Source organism: Chroicocephalus ridibundus, chromosome 2 (genome assembly GCF_963924245.1).
Source record: "Chroicocephalus ridibundus chromosome 2, bChrRid1.1, whole genome shotgun sequence".
Classification (NCBI taxonomy): Eukaryota; Metazoa; Chordata; class Aves; order Charadriiformes; family Laridae; genus Chroicocephalus; species Chroicocephalus ridibundus.
The window spans coordinates 1,524,050-1,543,990 of NC_086285.1; the positions used below are offsets into that span (position 1 = coordinate 1,524,050).

The window sequence follows — 19,941 nt, forward strand, 5'->3', positions numbered from 1 at the left end:
TCTGGCAGGGGGCTGGACTAGATGATCTCCGAAGGTCCCTTCCAACCCCGACCATTCTGCGATTCTGTGATTTAAGGTCTAAAAAAGTCCCATAATAGGCCAGCTAAAAGAAACCCAACCGTATTGAGTCAAATTAAACCCATATGGGCTTTTCCGTATGGGCAAGTTGCTTGGGAGAGGCTTCGCCTGGTTGTCAGAGCCAGGGAACGGGTTACCATTGGGTGGCATGAGCCTGGCACCGCCTGAGAGTTGTTTTTCTTTAACATTGGTAGGTGGACGGGGAGCTGGAAGCGCTGCTGGAGAACGGAGAAGGTCTCTCCGATAAGAACCAGGTTCTCAGCTTATCCCGGTTGATGGTTCGGATCGAAACGCTGGAGCAGAAGCTCACCTGCCTCAAACTCATCCAGGTGAGCAGGACCCAGCTGAAAGGGAGGAAACCCGTGTCTTTGGAGCTCTCGTTAGAGCAAGAGGGGGAAGGTGGAAGAAAGGTCTCACACCTGGGCCAACGTCCCAAGCACGAGCCGGGCAGTTCTTCTTGGTTTATAGATCCTGGGTCATCTCCAACCTTTGCTCCTTTGATACTTGGTGGAACTCGGCCTGGGTGGTGACGCAAAGCGCCCATTTCTAGATGCAAATACATAAGGGTGTGGAAAATAAATGAGTAGTTTGTCAGCTTAAAATAGCTGTCTTATCTCCAAAATTATCCTGCATTTTTACTTCTGAGCGCAGATAAATTGCGGCCGGTTTTCTGTGCAGTCCGTTATCGTTAAGTTTTGTTCCCCAGTGTGAGTTGTCCACCAGGGAACGGTTACGAGGGTTCTGCCGCGTGCGTTTGCTGCTCCGAACCCGGCAGTTGCGGCCATTTAAATGACATGAAACGTGCCGGTGCCCACGTCTGCCTTCTGCGATGGGTTTGACAGGTAACGCAAGCCCAGTTGAGCAGTTGGCCACCTTAGCCTGGGGAAATCGAAGCTTTTTTTTTTTTTTTTTTTTTTGCCTGTAAGTCTCTGACGGGTCCCCCGGCCTCTCTCTAACTTTGGCTCATCCAGAACACGCACTCGCAGTCCTGCCTGAAGTCCTTCCTGGAGTGTCACGGCTTATCTCTCCTCTGGATTTGGATGACGGAGCTGGGCGACGGGAGAGGGAGCACCGCCAACAACCTGAAGTTGCAGCTGGAGGTCAGTAATTCCCTCGGGTTTGACGCTTTGCTAATTGGGCAAAAGCTTGATGGTTTTCTTTTTCTTTTAAATATACGTATTCTGCGCCAAGTTTTCCTGAAAACAAACTGCAGGTATCCTCAAAACCGCAGCCTAAAACTTCTGCTTTAAGGGAAGCCCTTAATATACGGAAAGAATTTGCTCGTGTGGTTTTTCTCAGATTTCGGAGTTAGTGACACGAGCCAGACGTAAATAAAGATCGCTGCCATCGCTGTTTATTCCCCCCTGGACCCCCCGGGGAATTTGAGGTATTGACGCTCTGAAGTGGAACTTGAATTCATTTCTGGTTTCTACTTGTGCTGCAGCATCGCATGCAAAAAGACATCTGGAAGTTCCTTTGTTAAAGACGCTTCTCCGAGAAGGTTGCTGTGCCATTCGGAGAGGCGCACGCGGTCCTGCAGCAAGAAAGCAGAAGCCACCTGAGCTCTAGAGCTCCGGGCGCCTCTTCTCTTGGTGATTTCTCCTTTGTTTTTCAGGAGCGGTGACAAATCCTGCCCAACCCCGCTTCCTTAGCTCAGTATGGCTTTTCTCCGAGCTGGTATTTAGCATTTCTGAACGAGCCGTGTCCTACTCGCGCCTTTCTCCTCTTTAACACGGTGGGTTCAGGCGTTCCCTCTGAGAAACGGGCGCTCTTGGTATCGGAAGATGAAGAGCTGCCTACGTGTGCTTTTGTGAGCCTTCAACTCTTGGGGTGGGGTGAGGATACCTGAAGATTTTTTGGAGCCCAGCTCGATATATCAGGCCTAGTAAGACGCTTTTGGGCTCCTCTCAAAGCCCCTGTGCTGATGGTGGTGAGAGGGACAGCAGATCTATCCGCTCTGCAGTGCGTCCTGTGGGAAAGCCACCGTTTCCACTGCCTAGTCCTCATCTGTCCTCACTTAGGCGAAGTTTTGGCTGTAAATACCTGGAAAACTTTAGTGCTGTTGGGTTAGGGGTCTCTGACGTTAAGTTAGAACTTGTAGACTTGCAAGGTAGACTTGTAGGGTTTGAGTAGACCCCCCCAGACTTCATCAGCCTTGTGCTGTGCGGAGCGTGTAGGTGCTGGTGAGCCACGCACGTTGGGTGCAAGGCGTGGATTCAGCGGGTGCCTCCAGTTTTCTCTCCTGCTGATGGGACGTGGCTTTGCAGTACTTCCAGCCGAAGCAGCGGTGCTTGACAGCTGCTGAGTCAACGTTCTCTCGCTGTGGTGCATCACCCCCGTGTTCCTCTACAGCTACAGAAAGATCTTTTGAGACCAAGTCTACAGGGAGGGAGTTAACCTGTCGCGGTACCAAAGGAGGGAGCTAAGCTATTCCCCTTTGGGACTGCAGTATTTTCTTCTTTGGGGTAGGTAGGATCCATCCCACGTTACACATGTTGAAGCCGTTGCTCCGAGGGAGTCTCGAGTCTGGATTTTTGTACGTGTAATGCCTACCCTCCTTGCTCCCACCCAACATTCAGGTGCTATGGCATTGCAGGGCTGCTACGTAGCTCACCTCGACTCATCTTTGACCTCCAGCTTTGGAGAAATCAATGGTCCAGTTAAGGTTAGGCTCTGGTTTTCCTCTGGAATCGGTTTGGGTACTCAACCTCCTTGATCTCAAACCCAGAGCTGCTCCCCCCAAGTTTTTAGAGGCAAACTGAATCGATGCGGCGGTGGTGGCTTCGTCTCCGCTCTCCACGCATCTGGTCACGATACACTGTCAACTTTGGTGGGGTTTTGGGGATTGGATCTATTCTTTTAAAATCCAGGTAATTCTTTACTGAGTTGCAAGTGGGACTTGAGATAGGGGCCAGAGCACGCTTTGGTCTTTTTTTTTCCCCCCTTTTTAAAAAAACCTGTCATTCTTTTAAGAGAAATGGGCTTTTGGCCATCAGATGGCAGAAATTGGCCTAATACCATAAACCCGTCTTCTGTCACTCTGGGAGGGCTGGTTTTGAAAGCGAACAAGTTGAAAAGTCCCGTAGAAGGGCTGGTTACCTCTTGCTTCAAACCCAGGGATTTGGGCGCTGATCCTGGGAGAGAAGTTGCTGAAGTCACTTGCTGGATCCCGGAAAGGTTGTGCTCGTTTAACGTCCGGTGCTTCTTTCTGTGCCCGTGATCCCCGTTCCCACTGACGGCTTTTGTACAAGGATTTTGAAGATCTTTTCAATAACTTGTTTCTCATCTCAGACTTTGGACGCAGCCCAGTTGAGGCCAAGTTTTTTGGCTGGTCTGTAGGGGGAAGCGCTGTAGCATGAGCTGTGCTGTGGTCTCTGGGGCTGTGTTGGCTTTATCACCTGGTACCTCCAGGTGTATCCCGGTGTCTAACGGAGGCTTCCCATTCCTGGGACTGCCCCGTTGGGTGCTGGAAGCGTGTTGTGGGGCTGGGAGTGCAGACGCTCGTGGCAGCCTCGTTTTTTGGTGAGATTAAATCAGTTGGAAGTGCCATCAGTGTCAGAGATGTTCGCCATGTCTGGTGCTTTGGAGCTCCCTAGTTCTCCATATCTCGTTGTGCTTAAGGTTTAGCTCCATGAGGAGCAGACTTGTCTCCCTCCCGCTGACACCGGTAGCGCTCCAGCTTCTGCTGCAGCCCACGGCACCTCTGTCACGCAAGGAAAAAGCTTTCCTGGTTTTACTTCCCAAACTTCTTTGGGTCAATCTCTTTTGACTGCTGATACATCTTAACATTTCTGATGAGGGCTGGAGCACCTCTCCTATGAGGACAGACTCTGAGAGAGTGGGGTTGTTCAGTCTGGAGAAAAGAAGGCTCCAAGGAGACCTTCTAGTGGCCTACCAGTATCTTAAGGGGGTCTACAAGAAAGCTGGGGAGGGACTCTTTAGGATGTCGGGTAATGGTAGGACTAGGGGGAATGGATTAAAACTAGAGATGGGTCGATTCAGACTGGACGTTAGGAAGAAGTTCTTCACCATGAGGGTGGTGAGACACTGGAACAGGTTGCCCAGAGGGGTGGTGGAAACCCCATCCCTGGAAGTCTTTAAGGCCAGGCTGGACGGGGCTCTGAGCAACCTGATCTAGTGGGAGATGTCCCTGCCCATGGCAGGGGGGTTGGAACTGGATGATCTTTAAGGTCCCTTCCAACCCAGCACATTCTATGATTCTTTCACGCAGCATCTCTGACTGCTCTGTTGTTGTATCGATTGGCCTAGGAATGAGTATGGCCAGCTGTAAGCCTCCGAGCTCTTTGAAAATCAGTTTCATTGCAACTAATTGCTAATTTAGTTTAATCGCTAAGTACTTGTGCTTGCTGGTTTCCACCCGCTCGTGGTTTATTTGCTCTCGGCAGAAGTTCACGGCTGCAGCCCAGCCTTGAGAAGGGACACAGATATCCCTGACCCGTGACCTGTCACCATCGTATTGATATTTCAGAGTTACCTCTTGTTCATAGAATCATAGAATGTGTTGGGTTGGAAGGGACCTTTAAAGGTCATCTAGTCCAAGCCCCCTGTAGTAAGCAGGGCCATCTTCAACTAGCTTAGGTTGCTCAGAGCCTCATCCAGCCTGGCCTTGAATGTCTCCAGGGATGGTGCCTCCACCCCCTCTCTGGGCAACCTGGGCCAGTGTCTCACCACCCTCATTGTAAAGAACTTCTTCCTAATGTCTGATCTAAACCTGCCCTGCTCTAGTTTAAAGCCACTGCCCCTCGGCCTATCGCTACATGCCCTTGCAAACAGCCCCTCCCCATCTCCCCTGTAGGCCCCCTTCAGGTACTGGAAGGCCGCTATAAGGTCTCCCTGGAGCCTTCTCTTCTCCAGGCTGAACCCCCCCAGCTCTCTCAGCCTGTCCTCCCAGCAGAGGGGCTCCAGCCCTCGGATCATCTTCGTGGCCTCCTCTGGACCCGCTCTGACAGGTCCGTGTCCTTCATGTGCTGAGGCTCCAGAGCTGGACACAGTACTGCAGGTGAGGTCTCACGAGAGCAGAGTAGAGGGGGAGAATCACCTCTCTGGATCTGCTGGCTGCGGTTCTTCTGATGCAGCCCAGGATGCGATTGGCCTTCTGGGCTGCAAACGCACATTGTGGCTCATTTCCAGCTTGTCATCCACGAGTACCCCCAAGTCCTTTTCCGCAGGGCTGCTCTCTATCACGTTGTCCCCCAGCCTGTATTGATAACGAGGGTTGTCCCGACGCAAGTGCAGGACCTTGTACTTGGCCTTGTTGAACGTCATAAGGTTTGCTCGGGCTCACCTCTCTAGCTTGTCCAGGTTTCTTGTTGAGAAAAGGAGATTGTTCCAGGTTGGAGGTGGCTTTACGTTCTGATGGCTCTAACAATTTGATTTTTGTCTTTGCAATTAGATTATGAAGACGCTGGAGCTCCTGCCGATACCTACCAAGAACATGCTGGAGGAGAGCAAAGTACTTCCCGTTATTCAGCGCTGGGCTCAGACCAAGACTGCCGTCCCGCAGCTCAGCGAAGGGGACGGCTACTCGAGCGAGAACACCTCGCGGGCTCACACACCGCTCAACACCCCGGACCTTTCCGCCAAGCAGGGCGTGGAAGGTGACACGGACACCCCTAAGAAGCTGGTGTTTCGCAGGCTGAAAATTATAAGTGAAAACAGCATGGACAGTGCCATCTCGGATACAACCAGTGAGCTGGAAGGGAAGGAGGGCAAAGAGGACCTGGACCAGCTGGAGGGTGCTCCGATGGAGGTGTCGGAGGAGCAGCAGCAGCAGCAGGAGATCAAAGCTGCCGTTGATGCGCCGGTGGAGAGCAGCAAACCCCAAGCTGCGGAGCTGGAGGCTGAGCCCGAAGCAGAGGTGAAAGAGAGCAACAGCGCGAAGCTGGAAGAGCCCATTACGATGGAAACGCCGTCTCAAGACGAAGAGGAAGGCGTATCCGACGTGGAGAGCGAGAGAAGCCAAGAACAAACGGACAAAATTGTGGATGTGAGCGATTTGGCCACCAGGCTGCTCGACAGCTGGAAGGAGCTCAAGGTAAGAGGCACCTACCTGCAGCTACACCACCTCTGCTCCTGCTAAGGAAAATGCAGAGCCGTTTGCAGTTTTCGTCCTGTTGGTGAATGTTTGTCAACCAAGATTGCCCTTTCTATGCAAAAGGGCTTCTCCGAGTGCTTTCTGTGTCTCTCCTTTCCTTCCAAGCTGCCCCGTACGTGACTTACAATAGACTTCCAGGCGGTGGTGCGTTGCATGCTGAAAACAGCAGATCATTCCGTTTGGGCACCTCAAAGACACCTTAGTCATGCGGTTGTTTTTTAGGCTTTTCAAGGGGAGGGCAGCTCTAAGGGATTGAGATTCTGCTCAGAAAAAGAGGCTAGCGACAGCGCCCCAAGCATTTTTGGTTGAAGCGGCCCATTATCCGTCAACGTTGAGACAAATTGACGGACCGTCTACTCCTAAATTCAATTATCGCAAACTTCGTCAGTGTTTCTGATCCTGTTAACGTCTGCTTTTCATCTGCGATGTATAAAGCCTCCAGAAACCGGTCTGTTGGCTGCGTCGCGTTCTCTGGAGAGTAGTAGTGCTGGGTTAGCCTCTGGGTGTTCGCAGGTGGTGTTTACATCGGGTAAATACTCGGATTTGTGGGTGTTATTTGAGCCTTTAAAGACCCCTAGAGTATGCAGGCATGGGTTTTGCTCCCATCAAGGTCTTCCTCGAGCAGATAACCTCTTTAAGAGAAGGGCTTCGTGGCCGTAGGGTGCCTTCTTTCCTCCAGAATCAGGCCCCTGTCCCCGTGTAGCATAGGTGGCCAACTTGGCCACTTGATCTTCAGCCAACAGCTTTTTTTTTTGATGGGATGAGGCTTTGAGCAACCTGGTCTGGTGGGAGGTGTCCCTGCCCGGGGCAGGGGGGTTGGAACTGGATGATCTTTAAGGTCCCTTCCAACCCAAACCATTCTGTGATTCCATGATTCTATGACATAGCATGATGTTCCAGTAAGTCACCACTTGACACTTCAGGCATTTCCTGGGGTTTCTTTAGGTCTTTGGAAACTCCTCGCCCATCTGCTGCTTCTGTAGGATTATATTCCTTATATTATATTCAAGAGCAAGAGGGGTGGAGGCCTTCAAGTTGCTTTTACACTTTAATAAGTGTAAAATCAGCATTTGCTGAGGATCCAGCAAAGGAATCGAAGGCGCTGCCGTGCGTCTGGCGTGGTGTGGCCTTCATGGAGGAGGTTGTGGAGGGTCTTCTGCCCTTCTCTTAACCAAGTGTCTGCCCGGTTTTAATTATTGGAAGTAGTCTTTAAGGAAATTTATATTTTACGATGCGTCATAGAGCTAAAAAGTTGATTTGCCCATTGAATCTGATAACGAGTAATGATTTAGAAGAGGCTGATAAAAATAATGAGTGTTGCGCATACCGCGGTGACACGTACAGATGGAGGAGGCCACTGCAAGCTTTGAGTCCGTGAACCTTTGCCTGCACCACCGTTTATCAGCCGTAGCAACAAACATTAACATTTATAAAACGTATCTAGAGATTGTGTAAGTCTTAAGAGAAATCTTACCTTCATCTCTGAATTTTTCGGAAGCGTCAGATAGTCTCGAACTGGTTGAATTTGAGCATAATCATTTGTGCCGTAAATCCTAGCGGGAGAAGAGGCGAAAATTTACTGTACAAACAGCTAAAATATGGTTCTGTAGAGAAGTTAGCTTGCGTTTCCTTTCCCCGCCCTGTCCCCTCTTCACCAGGTGGATCTGCGATACATCGTTTACTAGGTGTTAATTTGCAGACTCTTGAAATTTGTGCGGGCCTGGCGATGTTCTTTATGGGAGCGACACTGTCAGGTTGAATTGAGGGTTGAATTGAAACAAAGTCCTTTTCCATCCGTTGCTGATACCTGGGATCGTTCGGGCTGAAGGCTACGGCAGGTCTTAGTCCTGCGCTTCTTTGGAGCTGGACTTGCTTTGGGCTCCCCCAGGCTCCGTTTTCTGTTTGCAACCAGATTTGTTCGCTTCCAGGATCGCGCGCTGCGGGGTTTAAACTTGAAACAGCCCAGGAAAAAATGTTGGAAAACGCTCATGAAAAGTAGGAAGTTTCGCAAAACGAGCGACCTTCTCCCGAACGTTGGTTTCAGACCAAATTTGATCTGACAGTGTCGGTTTATCACCAAGGCTTGTGGTTGCTTTTGAGGTTGGAGGAGCTCAGCCTTGAGTATCTAGAGACCTTTCTGAAGCCCGTGGTCAGGCTGTAGAGTCACGACCCGTCGCTGCTGCTCTTTGAGATGTGGATTCACGTCCTCTCTGTGTTAGAGTGTACTTAATTAATTAACCTCCTGTCTTTGCGAGGATGCTAATAGCCTGTTGCGGTGTATGTTTCTGGTTGTAGGGATGCCTTAGCTTTGTAGTAATCCCAGCAAATCAAACCCCCCCCCCCCCAAAAAAAAAAAGCAGAATCACGCCATGGGGCTGTGAAAACCCCTTTCTCTCCTGGAAAACGTTCGTGGGGCAACTGTGACCCGGGGATTCGTTCTGTCCTGGACTTTATCATGGCGCTAAGAGTTAACTGCTTCTGTCCAACTCTCACCTGTTCAGACGCCACCGTAGCCCAGCCCACAGGTGGCCGATGTCTAAAAGGAAAGACTAAGCTGGCCGGGCCCTGCTTTAGATGGAAGGGGGATGGATGGTCACCTTGGAAAACCCGTTGACCTCGGTGGCAAGAGAGCCAGGTGCCTTTTCCAGCACGTCCAAGCTTTTTAAAAGCTGGTTTTGAGTAGTGGAACATCTGCAATAAGTGGCATTGGATGGGGTGGGGCGGGAGGGTCTGAAACCTCGTAACTTAAGCGATGTCCTCTCCAGTCTTGCTGATGACCCCCTTGTAATTTCAACCATTTCCATCTAGCTTCTCAGGGCAGCAAGGAGCTGACCATGTGTCTCCTTTTCTCAACTCCATTTTCAACTCCGTGCTGAAGAAGGGAGAGGACATAGCGTGCATACGGTGAAGAAACGGGAAGATGGTTGGGAAGCTGGATGATGCATGAGCAATATAATAGGTGAAAAGAGGACAGAGGTGGTTAACTCATTGATGCCGACGTTATTTTGGTGCGTCCATTGCCGGCAATGGATGTCGCTCCGGGAAAATCCCAACTCCTGGCATGAAAGGATTAAGTGAGCTATCTTTTTCTATACCTCTATACACAGGACTTGTAAGTCCTCGGCTTACAGGGCTCGTACACTCCGATTCTTTAAGCCACGAGGAGTGTTGGCCACTGCTACACACCCATCACAACACACACTCACATTCCCCGGCGGGGTAAGTTTTCAGCCTGGGCCTCGTGCACGCTGTTCCCATTCTCGAAGGAAGCGCTGCATACCTTTCCCCATGCTGAAAACTCACTCCAGGTGGCAAAGGCTGGTTGGTGGACACCCAGCAAGGGTGTAGGTGGTGGTTCAACATGGTTCTTCCAAGCGCCTCAGCCTGCTCCAGCTGGAGGATTGCGCTCAGGTAAGGCTCCGTGGACTGATCCATACAGCCAAGCCCGTGATGGAGGCGACACGCGGCGTGATGGCCAACAATCCTGGTGCTCTGCCCTCTTGGCATCTCCGGAACAAGCGGTAGGAGCAGCACCGCCAAGCATTGCAAGCTTTTCTCAACGTCCTTTTGATGGCTTATGTTTCAGTAGCTGAGGCTGAGGGACAGGAGAGCGCGTTTGGCTTCGAGCGTAGCATGTGCTTTAATAGCGTTGGTGTTTCAGGGTGGTCTTGGCTGTTGGGGTTCCCTCGCTGTTTACCCCAAGGCAGGGCCTTGAGGTCCTACAACTCCACTACCTAAGTTTAGGCTTCTTGTGATGACCCATTACACATCTAAAATCTCTCCCATAGCGAACCTGCGTGCTCTGCCGACTGACTAATGCCACGTGAACACAATCGGCACGGCAGCGCTGGCTCGTGCAGAACGTTCCACCGTGCTAGCATGGTTTGGGAGGCTCTGCTGCAGGTTGGACTAAGCTTTTGGCATCTTCCTCCACCCCCTGAGTGGGCAGATGATGCTCTCACCTTCGCGGAAGGGGGCAGGTGGGAGTTGTAGCTGAGGCTCTTGCTTTTATGAGTTGGACAGGATCTTTTTTTTTTTTTTTTTTTTAAGAAAAACCTTTTGAAAGAGCCAGATGTCTTGGGTTTACAAGGTTTTAGTTGGACGCTTCTGGCCTCAGAAGTATTTATCAGTGACTTGGAGTTCAAGGCTGAGGTGTTACCCCAACTTTGGCCAAGGTGGACTTTCTCTTTTGCCATGAAAACACCCATTCCGTGAGCTTAATTATCAGCCTGAACGGGGATAGCAGAGCTGGTGACCCAGGCAGACGGAGCTTTCGCCTTCCCCTGAGATGGTCTTTCCAAGTCATGTCCGATACGTCTTGATAGGACAGCCCTGTGAAGCTGCTCCTGCCTGTCCCGTTCCCAGACAAGCCATCCTGGAGCGACTGGCTCTTGCTCCAGCACGCACATCGCATGCTTTCATTAGGAGGCTTATAATTTGTTATAACTTAGAGCAAGAAATAGTTTGTGAAAACAATAGGCACTGGTGAGCGGCCAGGCTGTTGTTTGCGGTGGTTTTTTTTTTTTTTTTGGCCTTCAGGCAGGGATGTCGTGGCGTTAGTCCTTTCTCTTGCTCTCCTCCGTCCCTTGGCATTGTGCTGGAGCTTCAGGGGATGGGGAGCTGCAGAGGGAAGAGAGGAAAGGAGCATCGCAGAAGGGAGGAAGGCAAGGAAGAGGAGATCCAGCCCTGGCTGGTGGAGCATCGGGTAGCCAACCTGTTAGGGGACGGATTTGGTTGCGTGGTGTTTCTTCAACAAATCAACAATATAAGTTTGGCGTACTCTGGAGCAGAGTTAGGTGAGACAACACGGCCTGTAGGTCATCTTGGCTTGGAGTACGTAAACCCTGCCGAGCACCGTGAGCTTCAGAGGGCTGCAGGTGGCTTTCCAGCTCTACCTCCAGGCATGGGATTCATCCCCTCAGCCCCGGGAGAAATGGGCCAGGTCCCCAATTGAGTGACAGAGGTTTTGAAGCACCGGTGGGCAGCGGAGTTGGCGCAGGTCGGCGTAGAAGAGCGATTGCCGCTTTGCCCGCTGTGCTTGTGTCGGCACGAACACGAGACCTGGTCGTGCTGCTCTTTCCCTCCACCCATCGCTGGTGTCCATTGGGCTTCTCCAGTTTAGGCCCATTAAATCAGAAATAATTGCCAGCTAAGGGATGGATTTCTGGAGAGAGTTCGTCAGGCACAGTCTTCCTTTCTGCGTTCTTTGAGTCTTGAGACCGCTCTGCAGCTCTCTCGCCTCTCCCAAGCCAAGGATGGTTTGTGTCTGCAGCTGGACCGCCTAAACCCTGAGTTGTTTTTTTTTTTTTTTTTTCTTCTCCTTTGTTTGTAACAGACTTGTATCACTTTTCTTTCTGTATTTAATTTTCTGTGCAACTCATTAAAAATGGTTCTGGAAGGTAGAGAGCCATTTGGACTCCGTTAGCGGCGGTCGCATTGATTTAGCAGTTATGCACGCTCAGAGCCAGCAGCTTCCGTTTCCAAAAATAAAATAGGCTTTTCTTCGGAGTTTCCCCCTGGCTCGCGTCTGGTTTTGACCACCATCTGGTTTTCATGGAGCAATTTTGACATATTCCTCCGTTTGTTGCTGCTTCAAAGACTCGGCTGCCTCCCTCTTCACCAGACCCACGCTGGCGGCTCTGCAGCCTGTTGGGTAGATCTGTAGCTGCTCTCCAGCAAGACCTACCTCGCTCCCCGCTTCCTAATTATCTTGTCTTTTGAGCCGTCTGGACCTTTGTTAGGGCAATCCAACTTGATGGGATGAATCTTGCCATGGGTTCACCCGTCTTCCCTCTCCGGTGCCTCCTGGCCCTGTGGTCACAGCCGTGTCTTTCAGAGGAAGATGCTTTCTCCTACCCAGGGAGAGCAGATGTTTTCTTGCCCCTTGGATGTTCAACCATCTTTGAGCTCGAAGCTTAGACTTAATTAGCTCCGTTGAGTTGAAATCGCTGTATTTCTTAGCTTCAGGTTCACCAATGTCATGGTGAACCTAAAGCAACATGTGGCAGGAGCGGGCAGTGCCATGTTTGCCAAGTCTTCTTACTCAGGGTGGCCCTTGTCCTCCTCCTGTTCCCATTGACCCTTTTTTTTCCCCAGTAGTTTCCCATTGCATGTCCTGCTATTTAATGGGACGAATCTTTTTAGGAGCTGGGGAGGCTGGTCTAGCTTAGCTCTTGCCTCCTGCGTTGTCCTTGAGCTGTCCTGGCTGGTTCAACCATAATCTTGTGGCTTGGTGGCTCCTCATCACACGTTCTCTCCTGCTGATGGAGACAACGCTGGGGCCAAGCGTGGGGTGAATTTTTGAATGTTCTGCTCCACGCTGTGTCAGAGAACGAGCTTTTTTGGGGGAGCGAAGCAGGGAAAATAGAGAAATAAATAGAGAAAACCCATCTCTGGTGGGTGCTTTTGGGTCTGCAGAAGCTGCCCTCATGGTCCTCTCCTTCCTGCATGAGACAGTACAAGGAAAAGTCATCCCTGCTGCTGGATGGCAAGTAATTAGCGTTATATAGGCTTTATTATCCCAGCTGGCTCCTTCCGCATCCCTCCCCACCCCAAACAGTGAGCTGCAGCCTTGTTTCTTTGCTTTTAGTTAAAAACGCGCTGGATTTTGGGGGTCTTTTCATCCATAGGGAACGTGTGTAAATAAATAAGAACGATTTAAAAGGGGAATATTTACAGACCCTTAATGCCTCTCATCGCGGCGTATGTATTTGCAGACACTTCACGCTGCACGTTGTGTTTTCGGGCTCTGTGGAAACGCAAACCAGGTGTTACAAAAACCCCACAAATCCTGACCCAAAAAACCGTCATTTTTAACCTTCAGCAGCACTTTTGAAGTGGTTTTGTCTCGTGAACAGACCACGACAGGGTTTCTTAGACTTTCATTTCTTTCACCAAGGGAAAATATATTTTCTTAGCCCAGGGGGCACGTGTTGGGGTTGGTTTTGTTTTTGTTGTTTTTTTTTTTTTCCCCTAAAACAATAAAAATGGGACTTTCAAACCTGGGCCCTCTCGTTAAATGCGGTGCTGGAGGTGGGCCCATGCGATCTGGTGCAGCCGGGCAGCCCCCGGCGCAGCCGGCGCTTAATTAATTTCCAACCAGCTTTTAAAAATAAAATTAAAAAAAAAATCGAGTGCGATTTTTTATTTAGAAAACGATCTTTTTCTAAGGTTGAGAGTCGTGCTAAAGCTTCGCGTTTCTGAGCGCAGGGAAGCTCTAAATGCCCAACTAGAAGCCACTGTCTCTCCCCTCAGTAAGAGTTTTGGGCATCTTTTCCTCCTTTCTGCCTCATCCATGCCCGAAATTAAAGGATATTTTAGTCCTCTAGGGAAAATCCCCGGTGTTTTTGCCCCTAGACATCAAGATATGATGGGTGCGTGTGCCATCGCGTTGAGTATGAAGAATTAACGCCCTTCGGACGCTTTGATGGTCATGGACGTGGCTTTGCTGAGATTTTGGCTTTTCTCCGTCTTCGGTCCTAGGAAAGCACAAATCCTGCCCTGGCAAAGCCGGGATCTCGGCACACCGCGCCAGAACAGCTTCTTTATATAGCGCTGAGTATATCTTTTATGAATTAATCGTCCTTCTTTTGGGGATGGGGCTGCAGCCTCCATCAGGGACGCGCCCCGGATTTTCTTTCTCTTTGATTTTTTCATAGTTGGTTTCTTTGCTCTTATTTCCTTTCTCCTGACCACACCGGTCCTATTCAGCCAGAAAACAGCTGGTTTCTCGCATTCTGCTTCAAATAACCGGCTGTTCTTGTCAACTACTGTGTTCCTTCAGGAAGGGAACAGAGCAAGGGCTCGCTACAAGCCAGAATTAAAAGAAAATGAGCTTTTTTTTTTTTTTTTTCCTCCAAGCTACCAGAACTTGGACGGTCATTAACATTGTAAAAAGTTTCTGTACGTTTTCCGTGCTGTGGGATCGTTGGCGTCACTGATGCGATAGTTTCATTTACGCTTTGCGTGGCAGAATATGGCAATTAGAAATATGATGGAAAACAAAGCGACACTGGTAAAACCTGTTCCGTGATCTGTAGTGACAGGCACTTGTTTCACGTGACATCCAGAGGAACCTTATGAAATTCAGCAGGGGCAAGTGTCGGGTGCTGCACCTGGGGAGGAATAACCCCCTGCACCAGGACAGGTTGGGGGTGACCTGCTGGAGAGCAGCTCGGTGGAAAGAGACCTGGGAGTCCTGGGGGACAACAGGATGCCCATGAGCCAGCAATGGGCCCCTGTGGCCAAAGGCCAATGGCATCCTGGGGGACATTGAGTGTGGCCGGCAGGTGGAGGGAGGTCATCCTCCCCCTCTGCTCTGCCTTGGTGAGACCACACCGGGAGCACTGTGTCCAGTTCTGGGCTCCCGGGTTCAAGAAGGACAGGGAACTGCTGGAGAGGGGACAGCAAAGGGCTACCGAGATGATGAGGGGATGGAACATCTCTCTTGTGAAGAAAGGCTGAAGGATTTGGGTCTCTTCAGTCTGGAAAAAAGACGACTGAGGGGGGACCTTATCAACACTTATAAATACTGAAAGGGGGGTTGTCAGGAGGATGGGGCCAGGCTCTTCTCAGTGGTGCCCAGCGACAGGACAAGGGGTAACGGGCACAAACTTGACCATAGGAAGCTCCACCTCAACACGAGGAGGAACTTCTTTCCCCTGAGGGTGGCAGAGCCCTGGCACAGGCTGCCCAGAGAGGTGGGGGAGTCTCCATCTCTGGAGACATCCCAAACCCGCCTGGACGCGTTCCTGCGCCACCTGCTGTGGGTGACCCTGCTCTGGCAGGGGGTTGGACTGGGTGATCTCCAGAGGTCCCTTCCCACCCCTACCATTCTGTGATTCTGTTGCTCCGTAATCCAGTGGCGCTGAACAAAGATTGTGCGCTAAGCGGTGGCAATCCCAGTCCCAGCATTTGCAAGACCAGGACCCAAGGGAAGTTTTAACCTTCATTCCCACGTCCTGTCCCATTTTATTAAGTTAATGGGACGGTATTGATGAGTTATTCCGGCTCGTGTTGGGTTTTGGGGTTCAGCGACACGTTGTGTGCTGTCCTTATATAGATGAGAAATGGTTTCTGGCTCAAATAACTTGAAATTGCAAAGAATTACCTGTTGCGTTAGCAAAATACCCTCTTCTGCACTTGCTTTCTTTGAGGCTCCTCTTCCCTCCTCTCTCCCTGTGGTGCCATCGCTGCCTGTGCTTGCAAACGGGGCACGGAGCAAGAGGCCTCACGCCAGGGCTGCCGGGGCCTCAGAAAAGCAATAAATAATTAAAAGTGCCATAACATCTCTTGTCCTTGCCCGTCGCAAAGCAGCACCTTTTCTTCAGCGGTGACTGCAACCCCTGGTTGTCCTGGGCTGAGGTCCTGCTTTTGCCCAGGAGGCCACGAGTCGGTGGCGTTTGGGGACCGACCCAGCGTGGGCAGAAATCTTGGGGGACGGCGGTGGGGGTGCAGCTGAGAAGGTCGTTACTGCAAATAATAAACGATGGAAAGTAAACACGGGGGGGTTTCATTACACTTCAGGATCAGACGGGATAATTCTTGGCTGTGAGGGGGGTGAGCCCCTGGCCCAGGGTGCCCAGAGAAGCTGTGGCTGCCCCATCCCTGGAGGGGTTCAAGGCCAGGTTGGACGGGGCTTGGAGCAACGTGGTGTGGTGGGAGGTGTCCCTGCCCAGGGCAGGGGCTTGGACTGGATTAGATGATCTTTAGGGTCCCTTCCCACCCAAACCATTCCAGGGTTCTTTTTTATACCAAGCCATAGCACCCAGCTGAGCATCAGGCACGGGGACAGTCCCCGGAAGAAGCATCACGTCCCAGGCAACCTGCAACTACCAAAGAAACTCACTTTTCCCATGTATTAAGCGGCCCCCCCTGCACCCAGAGGTTTTGCACGGTTTTGCACCTGGAGGGTAGCTTGTTTAATTGCAAAAATCGGATTTTTTTTTTTTTTTTTTTTTTTTTTTTTGTATTCCTGCAGAGCTGGAAGTGGAAGTGCTCGTAGCACGTGGGCGGGATGGCCAGCTTAGATCCTGCCTGGAGCACTTGGCCCAAAAAGCCACCTAAACTCATCAAACACGAAACGCTGATTAGAGGCAATATATAAAAGGCTCCACAATAACATGCCCCAAACCAGAACTTTGTTTCGAGACGCGTTTTTTTGGTTTTTTTTTTAGATTATTTTGAAACGATGATTGAGTTGTTAAATTATTAGCGCCGTGTTATGATCCTTGCAGCCCCCTAGATATTGGGGTTCTTCTTGCGAGGACCTGAAATTCTGACCTTCCTTGTGGTTTGCTTTGCAGGAGGTGTACCGCATCCCCAAGAAGAGTCAAGCAGAGAAGGAGAACAGTGGTACGTACTCAGGTTTTCCCCATGGTTCGCTCTGCTCCTGTGAAACCGCTTAATTTTCCCGGTCGGGGATGTCAAGAGATGTTCTGCCCTCAAAGCTCAACGTTTCTACTCCTTGAAAACAGCTCCCTTAAATAGGGAAGATAATCGAAGCGGTGGGTGATGGGAAATGCATGGGGCAACCTACAACTTCTTTGAATGAAGGCTCTCTTGACTAACAGAAGCTACTGAAACTGCAGGAGGGGAGAGCTAGAAATACTCTAAATTATAAAAATTCTCTCCTTTTTACCCATTTTTTTCCCCAACAGCTGACCGTGGGAGAGAGGCAGCCGGCCACAAGGATCAGACTCCGACGCCGAAGAACCCCATCCTGAGCAGAGAGCGGGATCCCGAGAGACAGAGCCAGAGCAAAGAGAAGAAGAGACGGAGAGACTCGTTGTCCCCTCCGTCCTCGGCGTACGAGCGAGGAACGAAGAGGCCGGAGGACAGGCAAGTGGTCTGGCAGCAAGGGTGGCAGGGCTGAGGCTCTGACCGCTGGACTGGGAGCGTCGGATCTGCCGTGGACCTGGGTAAAAACCCTGGGAAAGGTGGTCCTGGTGGTCTCTGAAAACACCTAGGGATGGGGAAGGAAATTTCCTCTTGGAGGAATCCCCTGGGCGTGGTGAGATGCACGAGCTGGATGGCATTAGGTGGCCTCTCCTCTTGGATAACCCGCACCTTTGTCTTCGGATAATGTACACCTTCATCCTCAGAGAGCCTACACCTTCATCTTCAGATAGCCGACGCCTTCATCTTCAGATAGCCCATGCCTTCATCTTCACATAACCCACATCTTCATCCTCGAATAGCCCACACCTTCATCCTTGGATAACCCACACCTTCATCCTCGGATAGCCTATGCCTTCATCCTCGGGTAGCCCACACCTTCACATAACCCACACCTTCATCCTTGGATAACCCACACCTTCATCCTCGGATAACCCACACCTTCATCCTCGGATAGCCCACGCCTTCATCCTCGGATAGCCCACACCTTCACATAACCCACACCTTCATCCTCAGATAGCCCACACCTTCACATAACCCACACCTTCATCCTCAGATAGCCCACACCTTCATCCTCGGATAGCCCACACCTTCACATAACCCACACCTTCATCTTCAGGCACATTTTGGGAATTAGATGGGTGACGAGGGAAGCTATTTCCATCTCTCCCGCAGAAATTAGGGATGTAGCCCTCCTCATGCAAAGAGGTCTTCTGCGTCCTTCAAAAACCCCTTCCCTTCTTCTCCTCCACCTCTCCCCAGTGCACTTGGGGATTATTCGAAACTTAAACTTCGAGCGAGCCCGTGCCTGTACAAGTGCGAGCAGTACCCAAGCCAGACAGGGTTTCTAAATCAAAACAAACTCCTTGACCAAGTGAAAATCCCCCAAAACCGTTGAGCGCAAGGAATGTGGTCCAGGTAGGTATGACCCCACCAGGCTGGTGGCGTGTCTTCTGCCTTCCCCTGGGAACGGCGGCATCACGCTGCCTCGGCTGAGAAGGCGTCTCTTCCGTTTTAAAGACCTCGCGGGGGTTTTGTTTTGTGCTTCTTTTTTGTGGGCGCTCCGTTGCCCGATGGATTCCCACCCACCTTGCGCGTGTTTCGCAGGTGATGGATACCAAGGGAGAGCAGGGACTTCAAATTTACTTACATCTCCATGATCTCAAAGGTCCCTTCCAACCTAGACAATTCAATGATTCTATTCTATCTTATGAAAAAAAAAAAAAAAAAAAAAAAAAAAGGATTTTTAAACATAGGTTATCTCGGGAAACAAGGCACGGAAGTGGGTAAGCTCCAGTGAAAGTACAAAATGCTGCAAATTCCAGTGCGCACGGATGCTGAAGATAAAATAGAAAATAAAACCAACCGATTTGTGTTGCGCTAGTGTGAGTCGTGCCCGTCCACGTGAGGCATTTCTGCTCAGCGGGTCTGGTGGGACGGCTGTTTGGAAGAGAAAAGTAAGGGCTGCACAACTGAAATGTGGACGTCTTTTGTCTTGATGAGTTGCCCAGCTCAAGGAACGGGCAGAAAGAGAAAATATTTGTCATTATTAGCTGTTCTCCCCGATTTTACGTGGGCGCCGGAGGAGCGACAGAAGAGGGTGGTGGCAGGGCTGGTCCAAGGCAGCGCGTGAATCAGCGGCTGCTGGTTACCAGATACCCGCTTCCCTCCCTCGAAAGCTGCTTCTTAATTAAGAGAAGGAAAATATTACAAGCCTTGCGTTTCAGGGAGGCTGCAGAGGATGCTACAGGCAGTAAGAATACCAAGGAATTTCCTTTAAAGAAGGACAGTTTTCTGTTGCCCCTCTTAAATAGGATCTGAAGCCGCTCAGTAATTAGGGAACAATTGGTGGTGAGTCAGCCAGACGAGGCAACTTTTGTCCTCGTATTGAGCTGTGCTGGGAAACTTTAAAAACCCATCTGGATAAAACAGTAAAACGTAAATCTCTAACACCGCAGTGTAGACCTATACTACTTTAATTAGCCATTTGGAGGACGGAAACGTCTCCGAGGTCTGGGGGGGGAAGCGGTGCGCGGAGAGCTAGGAAGAAGGCCGGGATAAATGGCGTAATTTTTTATATCATTTTAAATAGAACCGACTCTTTTGTTGGGTGAGGAGTCGCCTGACAACGGCTCTTCCCTCCTGCAGCACGTCCTTGTGGCTGAGCGGTGCTTCTCCTTCTCTGGGGATGCTCTGCCCTTTGGATTTGTTATACGAAGGATTTAAGAAGACAAAACAATAAAATAGGCGGAGAGAGGAGCAGAGCAAACGCCAAGAGCGTCGCTCTACCCTAAACCCCCTCGGTTTTCTCCTGCCCGTCCCTTCACGCCGGCTGCCTCTCGTGTAAACTCTCCAGGCAGTGCCGGGAAAGACTTTAATTATTGAAATGTAACTCTTCGTGGCAATAAGGTTTGCATTAACGGATCCTTGCAGCTACTCCGGGAATGCGAGGGAACATCTTAAGCGTATCTGTTGGTAGCAATGTGCTTTTGATATGTAAATGGAACGCAGGAACATGAAGGGAGTATATAGAGAATGTACTGGATGCTTTGTAGAATCCATTATATTAGGGCTGCAAAGCATTTTTGCTTGTAATCCCTGTTTTACCACACTCATAACTTCTCAAAATATCCACCTTTGATCTGAAATTTTCCATGGTTGAGGTCTGATCAAAGTCCTTAGGCTTTCCACCCCCCACCCCACCCCCCACCCCCAGCCTTCTTTAACTCCTTGGAAAAATCCCTCCAGCTGCTCCGCGTCTTGGGATGAAAATTCTTATTTGTTAAAAAAAAACAAAAAAAACAAAAAACCAAAAAAAAAACAATGAAAAAAAAATCCATCCACACTTTTAT

The 19,941-nt window shown here is 50.4% G+C and overlaps 1 protein-coding gene across 1 annotated transcript in view; it reads left to right on the forward strand.

Annotated features, from left to right (window-relative positions):
• Nucleotides 1–19,941, forward strand: part of SETD2 (SET domain containing 2, histone lysine methyltransferase) — a 75,059-nt gene that overhangs the window by 39,428 nt on the left and 15,690 nt on the right. Inside the window, exons 10-14 of the mRNA XM_063324198.1 lie at nucleotides 273–407; nucleotides 1,050–1,178; nucleotides 5,492–6,133; nucleotides 16,498–16,546; nucleotides 16,852–17,032. Coding sequence (XP_063180268.1) covers nucleotides 273–407; nucleotides 1,050–1,178; nucleotides 5,492–6,133; nucleotides 16,498–16,546; nucleotides 16,852–17,032 — 1,136 coding nt within the window. The remainder of the gene's footprint in view (nucleotides 1–272; nucleotides 408–1,049; nucleotides 1,179–5,491; nucleotides 6,134–16,497; nucleotides 16,547–16,851; nucleotides 17,033–19,941) is intronic.